Source organism: Dipteris shenzhenensis, chromosome 25 (genome assembly GCF_047967505.1).
Source record: "Dipteris shenzhenensis isolate YYH24624 ecotype China chromosome 25, Dip_SZ_1.0, whole genome shotgun sequence".
Taxonomy (NCBI): Eukaryota; Viridiplantae; Streptophyta; class Polypodiopsida; order Gleicheniales; family Dipteridaceae; genus Dipteris; species Dipteris shenzhenensis.
Window position 1 is genome coordinate 22,107,411 of NC_141620.1, and position 16,695 is coordinate 22,124,105.

The 16,695-nt window shown below is 42.5% G+C and overlaps 1 protein-coding gene across 1 annotated transcript; it reads right to left on the minus strand.

Annotated features, from left to right (window-relative positions):
- Positions 1-5,563: 5,563 nt before the first annotated feature.
- Positions 5,564-7,816, minus strand: LOC147885612 (nuclear pore complex protein NUP35-like). The gene is made up of 4 exons (XM_087396470.1): positions 7,581-7,816; positions 6,839-7,475; positions 6,631-6,742; positions 5,564-6,165 (listed from the first exon to the last, which is right to left on the minus strand). Exons 2-4 carry the CDS (start codon positions 7,471-7,473, stop codon positions 5,863-5,865), a joined length of 1,050 nt encoding a protein of 349 aa, XP_087252596.1. The 5' UTR covers positions 7,474-7,475; positions 7,581-7,816; the 3' UTR covers positions 5,564-5,862.
- Between the last annotated feature and the right edge of the window lie 8,879 nt (positions 7,817-16,695).

Sequence of the window (16,695 nt, forward strand, 5' to 3'; positions counted from 1 at the left end):
CAAGACGTTCAATGTGGACCTTCCCAAGGCCTTGCTGCTTGCTTATACCAGAAGGGCCACACATGCCGTACATAGAATGACCATACATTCGGCATTGCACCTCCCTTGGTGATCGATGAAATTTTGTTGGTTGGAGTAAATAGCGCCCTCGTTGTACCAAACATGCGCTTACATGAGATAAAGCACAACCACAATGAACCCTTCAATGGCGTTGACATGCTGCTATGTGGGGACTTGTTCCAGGCTAGCCCCACCAAAGACTCTTGGATATTCCTCAAGAGATGCACATCTACTATGCTTGGATCCTTTTGGAGGTCGCATGTGCTGTACTACTAGTCGAACATGCCAATGCAGCAAACAAACCATGATTTCCTTGCCTTACTTACAGAATCAGGATCAGCTCACACATTGATTTTGACCTTGAGTTATGAACAATGCCCACCTCTAACAGCCACCACAGAAGCACACTACACCTCACCTTTTGTACACAAATGCTTCCAAAGACAAACACAACAACAGGCTCAAAATGTAGCCCCACATATTGAAAGCAAAAGATGTTAGACATAAATAGTGCAACAATTCCATAAGCATCCCCACAGACTCAAGGACAGCGGCTGGGCTGCACAAAGAACTTCGCCTAAAACCAAGGATGCTTGTCGAAATCTATTCCAAGAACCTCAGCATTAATGATAGGATAGTGAACGGTAGGGACATAATCTTCAAACATAGAAAAATTGAATCAAAGCTCACTTGGTTCAACGACCCTAATATAGGTGCACTGATCTGCTTCAACAACAAGTTCCTCTACAAAGCAAGTACATCAACGCATTGGACACCCATTTTGCAAGCCGTGTGAGAGTTCGATGTTGGGAAAAACCACGTGAACACCATTTCACTCGTTTCCACTGCTCTTTCCCGTGTGCATGACCCTTTGAACCTCTTTATGGCATCTAAGCTAGAACACAAGCGTGTAAAGGTAGACCCAACGGTGCAACAAGAGGTCGCATGGATAAGGTTTGATTACAGATGGCTCTTTGACTAGAACAACTTCGCATCCGAATCACCAACACTGATAACTTTACAATGTCTCAACACAAGGTCTTTATCTTCCCATGCAAATGACATCTTGCATTGCGAGAGCATGCTTGTTGCAATGGTGCTATGCCTCCAAGAAACACGAAACCGAGGAAGAGCTACCATGCATCTCCCAGGGTTTCACCACATTTCCATGGATGACGGCCTCAGCATCACCACCAACTACAAAGACACCATCGATCTCCTCTACCGACAACAAAGTTTCACGTAAGGTTGCGCGTGTTTGTTGCTAACGATGTTTCGAACAAGTGAGCACAAAGAAGTCGCTATTCTTAATCTGTACAAATCACAAGTGAGCGCAAGCACAACTACTATGCTTCAAGCCTTGCATAATACGCTACAACTCGTCCCACCCACAACTCTTATGTACACAGCATGGGACGTCAACATAAACTTCAGGAGCTCATCCAGAAGCATGAGAGAACTACAAGTCTTCATGTCTCATTATAATTTGTATCAAATCGTGACCGTACCTGTAACAATCTACGGATTCACTATAAACCATGCCATGGACCAACACCACATGGCCTCAAACAAGAATAGGACTAAATTATGTCTATTGGTCAGACCACACTCTCCTTTTTACGTCCATTAGTTCCTGATGACTACAAGGCTACGAATGGAACACGCTCGATAGGAATGCCTCTCACCACAAGTACATCATCGAACCTCGGGCCAGTTCGTCCTCGAACATGGTTGTTACATGCAGCGCTTCGGACAACACCTCCAATGCAGCAACGTGCTACTTGTAACGTCCCCGTGAGGTCCGTGCATCAGCGTAAAACAAGCCCGTGCAAAGACAAGCGCTTCATTGACAGAATTGAAATATTGAACCATGTCTCATGTGCTCCTATTCCATGATCACTAGGCCCTTCGCTTAGGACAATCTGTGCAAAACAAGAGTATGCTCCCCCTCAACGAGTGTACGCAACCGCTAAAAAGAACGGGCCCGATCTACTCAGAAACTTCTTCCCTGTCAACATCCTTACAAAAACCAATTCGATATGACCCCGATCACTGAGGGCGTGCATGACCACAACGCCTCTTCTAACCTATACGACCTCAAAACGCCCAGGATGGAATCGTTTATAACATCTATTTCCACCATTAGGATGCACGTTAAACTTAATTTCATCCACGAGAGGAAGCCTAAATACAGCAGCCACTGTCGGGGTCGGTGGGAACATTACTGACCACGATAGCGTAGGAGAACACCCGCCCCCCCTTCGCATGGCAGAAGCAGATTGTGCACCATTGGCACACATTACCAACAACGCCAACTGCATGGCCTCACATTAATCAGGTGTGAGCATGCCTGCGAAAGCAGACCCCATTGAATAATATTCATCTTGTTTAATTTATAAGATTGGATATATTCTAGTCTTATGAAGGTGTACATGCACCCCCCCCCCCCCCCCCCCCACACACACACATACATAAACTCTCTCTCTCTATACATACATACATACATACATGTATGTACATACATATACATACATACATATATGCGTGTGTGTGTGTGTGTGTGTGTAGAGAGAGAGAGATAGATATAAACTACCATGTTAATCCAATGAAAAAAGCACATGCTTGATAGTGTGGCATGTCTTGAGAAGAAAAAGACATCCACAAATGCTTGGCACCTTAGAAAATAGAAATGGACACCCTGATTGATAAAGCTTTGTCTTGTGCTACACATGTTATTGGCTCATCATGAGTGCGAAATGAAAGGTGCATTAAGTTTGTGGATGAAGAGAATGTTGTTGATGCTAATGAGCAAGGCAGCTCATGCAACGCTGAATGATGTTGACTTCATGGAAATTTAGGTGTTAGGATGAAAGATGAAGCACTTGTAGAATAGTAAAGTTCAGAGAATATATGGTATTTTTATGTATATACATATGGTATTTAAAATTTTGAATATCTTTGCACAATTATTGTACCAAAAGCATATGATGAATTGGAATTTTATAAAATTCAGATGGCTTATCGACACTTTACTTGCATTTGACAAGATTTTATTTTAATGAATATTTCAAAAATTGTCAAAAAATGTCATACTATATCTTGGTAATTTCCAAATTCATGGAAAGTGCAAATTTTTTGTATGAAGAAAACAAAGTCCGGTTTGTGTGATACAGACTTAAAATTTTGTACATATAACCATGGCACAGCAGCTGAATTTGTGTTTGGGAAATTTGCAGCAAAATACCACAAGTGGCGGGACAAAAAAATCTCCCTGCTTGGAAGGATCACCATGCTCAAACATATTCTTGCGACGATGGTGGCCTATGTTGCTACTGTCCTCCCTTTCTCTCAAAGTGGTCTTGTCTCATCAGAGAAGCTATCCAGAGACTTAGTATGGCATACACAATGGCACTTCATGCCATGGGCAATGGTACTCAAGCCAAAGGAAGCAGGAGGACTCGAAATTGAGTCCTTCAAGAGTATGACCGATCGCCTCTCCTCTAAATGGGTCCATGCGCCAACCTTGGGCAGTCCTAGGGAGGCATTAATGCGGCTAGAGCAACAAAGTGTACTAGGATTTGTGAATGGCACTTGTTCCTAGCAGGAGGTGCTCCTCTCTGAGTTTAACATCAAGCTGCCACAATCGAATACCTTTCTAAGATGGTCTTGGTCTAGAGGGAACAGCTCCATGATTGCATTTGGCAAGGCACGCAGAGGATCACAGGGATGGTTCACTAGCTTTCACATTTGGATCAACAGATTTAATAACGTGGCTCCTGTGCAATTAAAGCCACGCAAGGCCAAACGACTCAATGCTAAAGGGATTTCACGATGGATGGACGTATGGAACTCGTAAGAGCACAGGTGGAGCACCATAAGGGAGCTCTCTGACATTTTTATGCTCACACATTGCGAAGAGAAATTTCTCCAAGCAACTTTTGCAAGGTCGAAGCCCACAAGCCAACGAGTATAACTCTAGTTTGCAGCTCTGGGATGCAAGGATGGACTAATAGAGGTTAAGAAGCTGCACAACAGGGTATCAAGGATTTCCCGATCCGATACACCTCCAAAATACCCCTTGCAGCACAAAAGGCATGGAGAAAGTGGGCTCCCTGGGACTCACTGCCTATTTGGGCTCACAAGATTAGATCCGTGTGGAAGTTGACTCCCTCCCAAAGATTGAATTTTCTCATGTGGCGCATCATAATAGGCAAGCTCTCTGCAAAACGCAGACTTTGCAAATGGAAGCATTTTTCACCTTGCTGTCCCTTTTGCAGTGTTGGATTAGCAAACCTCTTCTGGCAATGCACTGTCACTAGAGCACTGTGGGGGAAAGTACGTGCTAGAGCTCAAATAGTTGTCCAACTCAAATGGAAGATGCTCCTATTAGGTGATAATGATGGCCAGTCTCAAATGTGGAGCATAGTCCGGGGCATTATCATACGGGATATATGGCAGTATCAGAACATGGTTGTTTTTCGTCATTGCAGGCCTCCACAGGACTTCTTCAGGATCATTCAAGTCACAGAACCTGAGATTGCCTGCTAGAGCACTCTAGGATTCCATGTAGTCTAAGCTTATCAAGCTGTCTGTTTACTGTTTTTCAATTTTCAATAAAATTCTTTTTATTCGCGCAAAAAAAAAACCCCCTATTAATCATAAAAGATAAGTGATGCTTGAATTAAAATCAACGAGACAACATCAAATTTCCATTACATTCACATGAATAAAAGTATGAAATACACATATGGCAAACCATCCTCAACTTCATACTAATAGTTTGATATTCAACTAATATATACAAGGAGAACCATAATGAAACCTCTAACAAAGCTATTGAAGTAATTTCTAGCTTGTGATATCTCGTCACTTCTCTTTAAAATGAATCCTAATTGATATGAAAAAAGTTTACAAATCATGTGAAATCATCATCAGGTTTTTCCATGTTAAGGCAGAGACATCAAACATTTCTCAGATCTCTAAACAAAGGCACTCCAACTGCTGTAGTGAATTCTACTTCAATGCTAAAATCCTAATTGCAACTTCACTTGTATGTTGCAGTGAGAGACTAAACACTAAACATCGCAGTGAGAGATTAAACAATCTCACAAAAATGTTCCAAATCTGCAAGACACACACAGTTCTATATCTTGACCACAATCAGTCCCTCACTCAGGTCAGCATTGGACCACCCAAGCATACTCTTTTCATTTATGCCTTACTTATACTAGACCACGGTGTGCCTATAAATTAAAAGGATGAACATTATATAGCTTAAACCATTTAAATTACAGCCAGGAGCCTAATAAGCACCATGTAACCTCTTGGTGAAATACAAAGACCATAACCAAACCAAGGTAAGGTGATGAAGGGAGGTAGAACCCTGTAGTAACCTAGATCCCTTCATTGCCTTACCAACCAATACACAATCACAGAATCACTACAGGAACTTTAACATCAGAAAAGAGCAATTCTAATTTGCAGCTGGAAAGAGGTGACAAGACATTACAATAATCCTTCAAAAAGGTAGTATGCTTTCAAATCTGCAAAAAGGTGATACACCTTCAAATCACAAGCAGGTAAAAAATTTATTACCTTACCAATCAAAATAGAATCTGACATAAATGTGTATGCTACTCCTTGCCAAAGTTGTTTTTAGACTTAAAAACAAGGTGGACTTCAGGCCCAATAAATTATGTGGGAGAAAGCCTGGTGTTTACTCACTGTAAACCAACAAATTCGTGGTGGTACAATCCTGTCACAGATTGATTTATGTGATAAGCTTTCTGCCCTTCTCTCCTTTCACAGACCAAAAATAAGATCAGTAATTTTTGAGAAAGTTGATTTGGCAGGTGAAGCAATGGGTCCTGTTGTTTGTGACACACCACTTGGCTGCAAATAGTAAGGCCGAGCAGAGGCCCTTCCAGATGTGACGAGTGTGCCTTTCCCCAGTGTTTTAGGTGGCAGCACATTGAATACAGTTCTTCGACTTTTCTCAGTGAGAGCCTGCCTTTGCAAAGGTTCAACTGGCTTCACCCCCACAATCAAGGCACCATTGATTTGCATTCCATTTTTGTAGAGAGCTTTCTGAGCGTCATGTTTATGCTGCATATCAAACCACAAGAAAGGATTTAAAACTTGTGCAGTGAGCCCAGTAAAATTCCTAGACACACGGTTGACCACTGATTCTCAAATACAATTCGAGTGCACAAAGGTAGACAGATCTCATTCTGAGAATCGAAGAAAAAAATCAGGCAATGAGCAGATTGCTCTGTAACTAATTGCATACACCTTTGCTATTTGTATGCATGTGTAATCATGCCTAGAGAGCAGGCTCTCTCAAAGAGGTGCACCAGCTACGTGGCATGCTATGAATGAAGTATGGTAAACCTTGGTACTATGAAATCGTCTTATCACCAAGACTAAACGGGCTTATTAACAATACCTTGCATCTTCACATTTTCAGACGTCAAGATGAAGCTTCAATCGTTCTTTCATAAATTCTTTAGTACAGCAAGCACCCGCAAATTTTGCATCACATGCAAGTTCAATATGGGATGCATGAGGTACCTGAAACTGAATATGAATCCAATTTGCACCTCCAGGACCAGGAACATGCCTTAGTATTGTACCACACTTTTCAAACTCGCGCATAATTGCATTTGTCTCATCTGCTCCAAATCTAGGACAGATAAAGATGCCCATAAGTCACAGGATTTAGAAACCATGAATTGGCAAGATAGCAGATTCACAAACATTCTTTGGGTTAGGACCTTACCCAAACACTGTTACCCATTCGTCTCCCTCTTCATTATTGTCAGCTCTAAATTGGTACTCTGGTCTCACTATCTCTCTTACTGTCGGGAGTGTAAGCAACCCACCCGATTGCTGTGCCTGTACAACCCCAGACACCGGACTGCCACGGTCTCTCTCTCCCCCCATTCCAACCACTAAGTCAAGGCTCCGCCCTTCTTTTATTGGAGACCACCAGTTAGGACTGCTCTTATACTGTTGAGAACTCTGCACGGATGGCGATCCGAACAAATATCCTGTATCTGTATCTCCATGCGGGAATACATTAGGTGTTCTGCTGCCTATGTTAGGCAGAGGACTCTTAGTAGGAGTCTTTGCTTCTTCGAATCTGGAATCCAAAGACCTCGACAGGGATTCACCAAAAGCTGCATCAGGAGAACGTTCAATCCGGTCTTCCAAAGAAAAAATGGGAGGAGGGGGATGCTCTCCTCCACCCAGATTCTCTCGCCAGAGTGCTGCTGCAGCAGTTTTACCCGAAGAGCCAAGTTCACCTTTCAAGGCCGATGCTCTTGTGGCAGGGGAAGCCGACAAGTCGCGATAGAACAATGATTGCGAACGTGCCCCTCGAGTAGCACTGCGGCTCTGCAAAGCCATGCTCATGTCTGCATAAGATTTGTTCCAAGGGAGAAAGTTTGATGGGAATCAGAGAAGTGAAAGGAAGAGGCAAGAACCCAGAAAGGAAAATGCGAATGGAGGAAGGGAAGGACCTGCAATGAAGTTCGAGCTTGAGAGGCAGAGCTAGTGAAGAAGAAGGACCCCAGTAGCTGGGAGCTTGGGGAACAAAGACAAAGTTCTAGTTCCCCAAACGGTCATAAAGCTTTCAACCCTAAATGCAGTATCTTGGCATGCACCTCACTCACCTCATTCTCCATCAGTTCAACCAAAAACCTGACCCGCCTACGACGGGCTAGCTACCCGCTCCGCCAGGTCTAAGACGGGGGCTAGCAACCCGCTCCATCGTGTCTCAAGGTTGGGATCCTAGGATCCCTTTCGTTTCAAGGAATACAATTTAAGATTTTATTTATAAAGCGCATGCTCTTAGGAATTTTAAAGTTGCATCTATGTTAATTGTTCTTCAATTGGGAAAGAAGTTTCAAAATGTATAAAGGCTTGCAAGGGACTTCAGCCACTTCGCTTACAATAACTTAACTCTAGCAATCTTTGAATATAGTTGTTTTAAGTCTTTAGGGAAGGCCCATCCTCTTCAAGACACATCCCCTTGGAAGCCTTTTGTGATATGAAACACTACATGATCAAGGCTCGAACTCACGTGATGAAAAAGCTATCCTTATTGAGGTGCTCAAGAGTAATGTCCTTAGGCAACAATGATTTTTGAAGAAGTGGACACCCACTTATTTTCTCTTTCTAAGAGTTTACACTTATAGACTAACACATCTATATATATTTATAGATATATATGTAAGTGTTTACACACACACACACACACATAAGATGGAGGGGAAAAGTCTTATTTATTTATTTTTATTTTTCTATATATACCTCTCTCTCTCGCTCTCTCTCTCTCTGTGTGCGTGTTAGCATTATATATATATTCATATTCTCTCTCTCTCTCTCTCTCTCATCCCCTACAAAACAAATGGAAGGAGAAGGAGGATTGAGGAGCAAAATGATCCTCTTTCAACTCCTCACTTGTTGATGTTTGCTTGCTTGCTTGTTGCATTGAGGCTCACAACAAACTCAAAGGTTTGATAGAGCTCTTGCTCGACCAGAACTTGTTCATTGGTATACCAATTGCAATTCACAATGTATCTTGAACTTGCAAATCATCGAGCTTGCGTTCAATCAACGTGCTAGTAAACTCCTAAATGAGCTCCAAAGTCTTGCATCCATTACCTCTCTTTCACTGGAAGGGAATTGCTATCTAGTCCTCTACCTCCATGGCTTGGGAGCTGGCAAGGATTGAATTTGCTTCTCTTGGCAACCAATCCATTCACATGTAGTGTTTGAAACGAGATTATCCTTTCCAATTTTCATTTCTCTTGCCCTCCATTATGGAATTTTCAAAAGCTCATCTTCTCTACATCTCTAATTTGTAGTCCCATACCCTTCCATCCATGCTAATGGCTCAAGCATGTAAATATTCAAATGGCATCCAATCTTCCCTTTCCATTTCTTGGCTATGGATTTATGGTCAACTAGTAAAAGGCTGGTAAGGGTATGGAATAGCAGACGACCCCTAGCCTCTAATCTGGACAACATCATGGAGAAGGTGTCTAACAGGGAAGATCTTTTTAGGACAATTCGCTTCCAAGTTGTCACCATGGGCTTATTGCACTTCACGGGGACCCTTTTTCCCCCCTCTCCGTCTCTTCAACCTCATTGTCATCCTTCATTCAGTTTGCCTTTGTCTATCTCCTCCTCACTCCAAGTCAAATTGATCTGATTCCACCATTTTCTTCCTTCCAATAACTATCAATACTCAAACTTTCCATTAGCTAGCTTGCCGCGGATCTATCCACTCGCATCCTACATTAACCTCCCTCAAAGCATGTCATGTTGGTGATTATGGAGCCCAATATTGTGGCATTTATGTCCACATTCTACACAGTGAGCTCCTCTAAAAAGACCCAAAAAAGTTTATCTCCATCCGCCCGACCCTCGCCTCCCTCCTAGAGTGAGATCCTCCACATCATAAAAATGTTTTACTTTGTATGCTTGTAGAAATGATCTTCATCTATTCAATTTCTTATACACACATATCCTAGGCCTATTTCGATCGTAGTGTTCATCACTTTTTTATACAAACCCTCCAAATATTTGTCCACCTTAGTCACAACCGTAAATGTTCTCTTTCCTTTGTGATCAACCTCCCTCACCAGCAGAGAAACCTACTGTAGTCAAAAGCACGTTCAATATTATACTCTCTTGTGGAGAGATGTAAATATGAAATTATATGGGAAATCTGGACAGATGTGGGAAGATTGTCTCTACATAGGGACTCATGTGATTCCTAGGAAGTTGGTCATGGTGAGATCCGGGATATTGGGGGTACACACATATCCTAGGCCTATTTTGATCGTAGTGTTCATCACTTTTTTCTACAAACCCTCCAAATATTTGTCCACCTTAGTCACAATCGTAAATGTTCTGTTTCCTTTGTGATCAACCTCCCTCACCGGTAGAGAAACCTACTGTAGTCAAAAGCACATTCAATATTATAGTCTCTTGTGGAGAGATGTAAATCTGAAATTATATGGGAAATCAAGATAGATGTGGGAAGATTGTCTCTACATAGGGACTCATGTGATTCCTAGGAAGTCGCTCATGGTGACATCCAGGATACTGGGGCTACCCCTCTCTTGCAAGTTTATCAACCATAGCTTCCATTGCCTGCTACTTCTCCTACCATTCCTTCTCCCCCCCCCTTTGCTTGGCCAAAGAGGAAACAGATGTAGATGACTACCACAACAAAGATTTGGTGCTCCTTCTATTCCCCCCACTACTTAGAATATGGAAGAAGAGAACCTCACTAGTAAGCTTCCAGCATGTGATCACTTTGACATCCCATTACTTGCATGCTCATCCCAAACTGCACTGTACCTTGACTTTGAGTCCATTAGAGCACAATGCAACCCATTGATCTTATCCCAGCTTGATTGACCTTCCTTGAATGCCTCCTACTTTCTTGTGGATAGCCTCTTACCTTGCGTTGACTATTGTTTTTAACCTAGAAGCCCAACCGAGATATATTGTTTTTATCACCAAGATATTTAGCCTTTGTAATCCTTTAATTACAATAGTTCGCTTCAACCTTTCTTATGTCCATAATTGTATAGAGAGAAGGGACCAAACCCCTTGTTTCTACCTAGAACCTACTCACTCCCAATATATCGATATCAAAACTACATGCTGATCTTTGTTCATATGTGTAGTTTGTTGTTGCTTTGTGTGAGATTATGCTATGTAACCTAGTCATGGTTTTTCCCACATGAGTGGCCCGACTCTTAAACACTTCTTCCAAGGTAGGAGCATGAATCTGTGTGTGTGTGTGTGTGTGTGTGTGTGTGTGTGTGTGTGTGTGTGTGTGTGTGTGTGTGTGTGTGTGTGTGTGTGTGTGTGTGTGTCTCTCTCTCTCTCTCTCTCTCTCCCCCCTACATGATCAACAGTTTCCCACTCAACAAAGTCCTACTACTCCAGCCAAATGACAACAAATCCAATTCTTTGAAGTTTCGAACTCATAAAATTGCATGCTGCTATTTCATTGCATTAAAATTTTAATTAGCAAGAACAACCGTCTAAATGTTGCAAAGCTCCCATGTGGATCTCCGTATCTCTGCTACTTAGATGAAATTTACTTGGGGTGTTGACATGCTAGCGCATGCTTTTACGTTTGGGTTGTTTAATTGAATACAAACATCTCCTTTCTTACCTGCAGCTCAAGTTCTATCCAAGTACGTGCATCACTTTTGGTGCAAATCCTGCTGCCCACTACATACAGCTTGCCGTCTAGAGCAGCGAAAGCAAAACCCTTGAGAAATTGAGCCTCTGACAGTGCACAAAGAGGGCCGAGATGGAGGTTCAATCGAGGGCCATAAGCTTCCAACCAAGTCTAAAGGTAGCTCTTGTTACTGTACTTGCTTGGACAGAAGGCCAGATATATCCAAGGTTCAAGAATACCCAAAGCTTTACATAGCCGGTGCAGCTCTCCACCAAGGACCGCATTGCACCAGGCTTGGAAAATCCAATGAGTGCACGATGATCCTTAAGGGGCACACGAAGCGAGGCACATGAGGGCGAGGGGGCAGCGAAGGCCAAGAAGGAGCTCATGCTGTTGTTGTTGTTGTTGCAGTAGGTGCTACTGATCATCATCATCCAGGCAAGGGAGGAAGCAGGAGCGAGCTGATGTGGCTAGCATTGCTGATATTGGACACAACTTGTGTTGGAAGCTAGTAGGGGATGCAAGTAGGAAAGGTGCCGCTCTACAGGGAGTTCCAAATGCTTGAGGGCAACCAAGGAGGGGAAGGAGGAGGAAGAAGAAGAACGGAGAGAGTGGGGGGAAGAAGAGGACACGGCATGGCAAGGTTTGCAATGCACGACAATGAAGGGTGATGAGGCCATCGATAAGCTTGGGATGCAGAAGAAGCTTTTGGACAACTGATCGCGGACCAGTTTGATGCAATGCAATGACCTGCATACACTCTTGTTGTCTTTGCTTCTGCACCGCGGAGGTCATTGCACACATAGCGCACTTCTGACTTCTTCCCCTGCAATTCCTCCTCGAGTTGTTGTGTGCCCATAGTGTGCCTCCATTTGCAACTGTGCCACCCCAGCTTGCTTCATCATTGTGCGGGCAATCGAGCAATCGGAAGGTGGCTGGAGACTGAAGGCGGTTGGAGAGGAAGGTGGTGGAGAGGAGAGGAGAGGAGCCTCAAGAGGAGGACACGTGGAAGGCTTGAGAGGCCGACACGTGTTTATTTGAAAATAAGGTAGTATAGAAGTTCAAGGTTTGACAGCACACGAGCAAAGATCTAAACATGAAGCTCCCACATAGTCTCCATTCACAGGTCCTCCTAGAAAATTGTCTGGATTCTTGGTTTATATTGTTTGTCGTTCAGAGCATTGCTTCACGTCCATATTTTATATTGTGGGCTGCCCATAAAATGTCACCGGTTCTTGATTGGTGTCAGGCAAAACTCTCAGATGAGGTAGCATGAGGTTCGAAACCCAATCAATGCGACTCTAACAAGAAAATTTGTCAGTCAACCATGCAGCTAGGTGGCCTTTAGGTGCCAGACACCATGTTTCGGCCTGCCCTAAGGTAAACCTTATTGGAGACGTCGGGTTCGTCGAAGCTAAATGGCTATTCTTTGTATATATAAAAAAAGAAGCTAAATGGCTATTTTCGATGTTGATGTCCACGTGGCTGCTAAGTTGGAGAAGGTGTCACGTGGATGGTTCGTAGTTCTTTTGGCAAGGTGAGGGTATGGTGACACTGTTTTTGGCCAGGAGACGTTATGGCGACATTCTTCTTTTGCCCATGAGTCGGTTGTGCGTTGCTTTGGCCACGAGGGAAGTCTGTGGGAGCGGTATTTACTGCTCAAGAAATGAATGGTGTGCAATTCGCTTTCCCACGAGAGGGTCTGGTGACATTGGAATCTCGTATTCTTTTGTTTTGCTTAGGACAGAGGTACAACGATGCTGGATTATGTTGCTGCATTGGAAGAATGGGTGTGATGAGCTATTGCATGGGTGTGCCTCGATGATGGGTGTGGAGATCGGGAGAGATGAAGATCCGGGGTGCATGGTGGCTACAAATAGTTGCATGGGTCCCTTGTTGAGCATGGTGTTGTCATTGGGAGATCTGATTATGAGTTGTAGGTTGAAAGAGGTGACCATGGCAGTAGTAGAACCCTGTGGTGGGTCAATGGAGACTGGGAGTAGTAATTTGCAGAAAGGTCTATGATTCTTTCCTTCTTTGTTTCCTTTTGATCGCATCATATTATTCTTGTATTTTGTGATATTCCTGATCATTCTGTTGCTGCGTGTTTGATATGTGTAGAGTTTGGGAAGTGCGGAGGAGAGAAGGATCATGTATGCAAGGACAATGCTACTTCTAGTTGAGATGGAGTGGATGTTTTGCACGTGATTGTTTGGTTATAGTTTTCAGATGGGTGTTTTGGTTTGCTTACTGTGGGATTGGTTCTGGTGCAAGGTTCATGGAGGATAGGAAGTGCAATGCGTTTGTTGACCATAAGGAGCATGTTGGAGTGCATGATTCTAAAAAAAAAGGTATTCTTTTGGTCGTAGTAGATGTTTGTAGCCCTCAGCGATGTGGATTGGATTCTAAAGTGTTGATATTGATGCAAGTGTGTAGTGGATAAAAACGTTGTTGCTGCCTCGGCTACTTGCTCGATCACTACATCTGTTCCCAAGTCCCCGCGCACCGTTTCACTCATGTTGACTCAGTTGAAAGGACCAGGAAGAGAAGGAACATTAGTGAAGAGCCCAATTATGATGAAATGCTCACAATGATCACTAAAGAAGGCATTTGAAGTTGTGGCCTAACAAGTGTTTGGTGACAGTGAGTACAATTGTGTTGTGGATGTAGGTAAAGTGTTATGTTATTCATACAGTTAATACAAACGCTCATGATTTTTATTCATGTTTGTGTAGTCCGCAAAACTTTGGAAGACCCTAGTAGACAAATACACGAGTATTGTGGTGTACGTGAAGCGTCGCGTGTGTCATTAGCACAGATGAATGTCATACGTTTGATAGTGGCTGGGATCATATTTGATTCCCTTGGACGATCGTGCTTTCTTTTATGTTTGTAAATTTGGAGTGCAACTATTCGTAAGATCCTTTGGTAGTGGGTAGCAATGTAATGTGCATATTGGATCTTCTGCATATTGGATTATGAAGGAACAATAATCTATGTATCAGATTGGGAAACACTTAGTGTAATATGCCGAATACCAACTCAGTAGAGTGCAACGTCTGGTCTAAATCTTGGTTGATGATTTGAATATGCAGCCCTTTTATGTTACATGGTCAATTGTGCATTAGATTCCAATGCAATGTTTGGTCTAAGGGGCTTAGCACATGGGAAGAAATAGGATGGGAATGGGAAAAGGTGGTCCCAAGTGGTCCTGTGCATATTTCTATCCTATTCCCATCCCACCATGTGCTAACAAAAAAAGAACTAGGGATGGGTTTAGGAGGAAGAGGACACATGGCATCATTTCATGTGTTTAAGAGGTGGGGACCTTGTGGGGACAAGGACATGTCATCCTTCCATGTTTTTGAATCCCTAAAAAAGAGGAACCCATTTTGGCTGCCAGGGTCTAGAGGCCATGGTCTAGGATGGGAGAAAAGGTGGCTACTCCCATTCTAAATCCATCCTAAACCACTTGGTGTAGGATAGGAGTAATGATGACAAAATGCTAGCCCCATCCATGTGCTAAGGCCCTAAATCTTGGTCGTCGATTTGAATATGCAACCCTATTGTGTTAAAGGATTATCAGTTGTGCATTAGATTTGTAGTTATATTTTGCAAGTTTTTGTTGTCTGTGAGCTTCCTACCAATTCACTTTCTATGTTTATGCTTTTCGTCGATCCTTTTGCTAACTAGGGATTGTTGTCGCAATACATCTGGCAATAGATAGCTTTAATTTGATGTTTACATTTATGCTATGTGTCGATCCTTTTGGTGACTAAGGACTGCTATAGCAATACACATGGTAGTAGATAGGTTTATTGTCAATTCTTTTTATTGTATTTGCTTCAGAAATAGAATCATTTCTGCTATAGTCTCTAGTATTCATTGGAAGTTTTCTTATGGTTTTCAAGTGGTGTTTCTTTAAATGATTTAGTGTAGATGTTTAATGTGATTTTTACGGGCTCTGTTTGGACATATTTTAATAAGTGGGCTAGAGGACATGAACTAAACATTTCAAACATGATTTATATTTTGTATGGGATCAATACGTGTGTTTAAAAAATATTTTTTCCAATTGGGGAACAATAACAACTCTTTTTTACTTGAGTATGACCTTATTGCAATGCGCACATATAATTCGGAAAATCTAATGACGATAAAGCATGGAATGTAATTATAGACATGTGCATGGACCATCATTCACATTATTTTGAATTTGTTATTCCACTGAATGAGTCGACTATCCAAGGTGGAAGACAACTCATGCAAGAGTCCTAAACCTTTGAGAGTATTCGTGCTATAAGATGCAGGCCATCACAACAAAATCCCCTTCCAATCTTGTCAATCTGAGATCCCATGCTAGGTCACCATGTACCATTTTGTGTTCAAGGGAAAGGCTTTAGCAAAATATGGGACTTTCAAGGCTAGCAATCCTTCTTGGCTTGTGTACATGCGACTAGATATCATTGACAAGGAGTGTTGTCAAACAGTAACACTGCATGTCCCCCACGTGTATGTTGTCCAACTCAAAGACATCATACAAGTCAATGGGTTTTATATAGCTGAGGGTCCCACAATAGCAAAGAAAAGTCCAAGCAAGGGTGGAACTTCCAATGTCTCTTTGTGTATTAATGCAACAAGTGTTCTTAAGGCGAAAAGATGGGCAGATATGTTTCCATCTTGCTATGTCAATAAGCACATATGCGCCATCGGCAACAAGCTAGATATAGCCTAGTGGCGGGTACTTCACATCTGTGATGGAAACATTAGCCTTTATAATCATCAAAGTCAACCTAGATGGACCCATGGCTAATCATATAACTAATGCTGATGGCCCCAATCCAGAAGACCGTGCAACAGTGAGTTTGTTTTGACACAAGTAAGAGCAAGAGCTTTAATAAATAGATAACTTGCATTTTTGTTTTGACACAAGTAAGAGTAGGAGCTTTAATCAATAGATAGGTTGCATTTAACACACTGGCAACTTGCAGCTCTACTTCGTGGTCGAAAGGAGAAACACTCTATCCTACCTAATTCAAGAATTCATTGACGATGGTATCATGATGTACATTGCAAAAAATATATCATTCATGCATGCTCTGCATTCAATAGGAGTATTCAACTTCACAATCCTAGTTGTGGTCTCCTATGGAAGCCCTCGTGACACATTGCATTAAGCATTTTTAAGCCAAATGTTAGAGCTTGGCTACGACCAAAAGGTGCATGTGATTTGGCTTCTTGGTCTATTAATCATTCTTTGAAAGTACTAACACTAGTCGTTGCTTCTTCTTTTGGGAGTTCCAAGATACCAGAGCACTCTAGTTTGTGAATCTCAATTCACCAATTGTGGAGCACCAGTGTGTGACTTGCGGGGGTTCTCGAGTCACTCATGATCTCGAGAGACCTTTTTGTCACACATGCAG

Coding starts and splice junctions, on each gene's coding strand:
- LOC147885612 (XM_087396470.1), bottom strand. CDS start 7,473: ATGAGCATGGCTTTGCAGAGCCGCAGTGCTACTCGAGGGGCACGTTCG. Junction 6,743..6,838: donor GAATGGGTAACAGTGTTTGG/GTAAGGTCCTAA, acceptor TATCTGTCCTAG/ATTTGGAGCAGATGAGACAA. Junction 6,166..6,630: donor GGATTCATATTCAGTTTCAG/GTACCTCATGCA, acceptor TTTGATATGCAG/CATAAACATGACGCTCAGAA.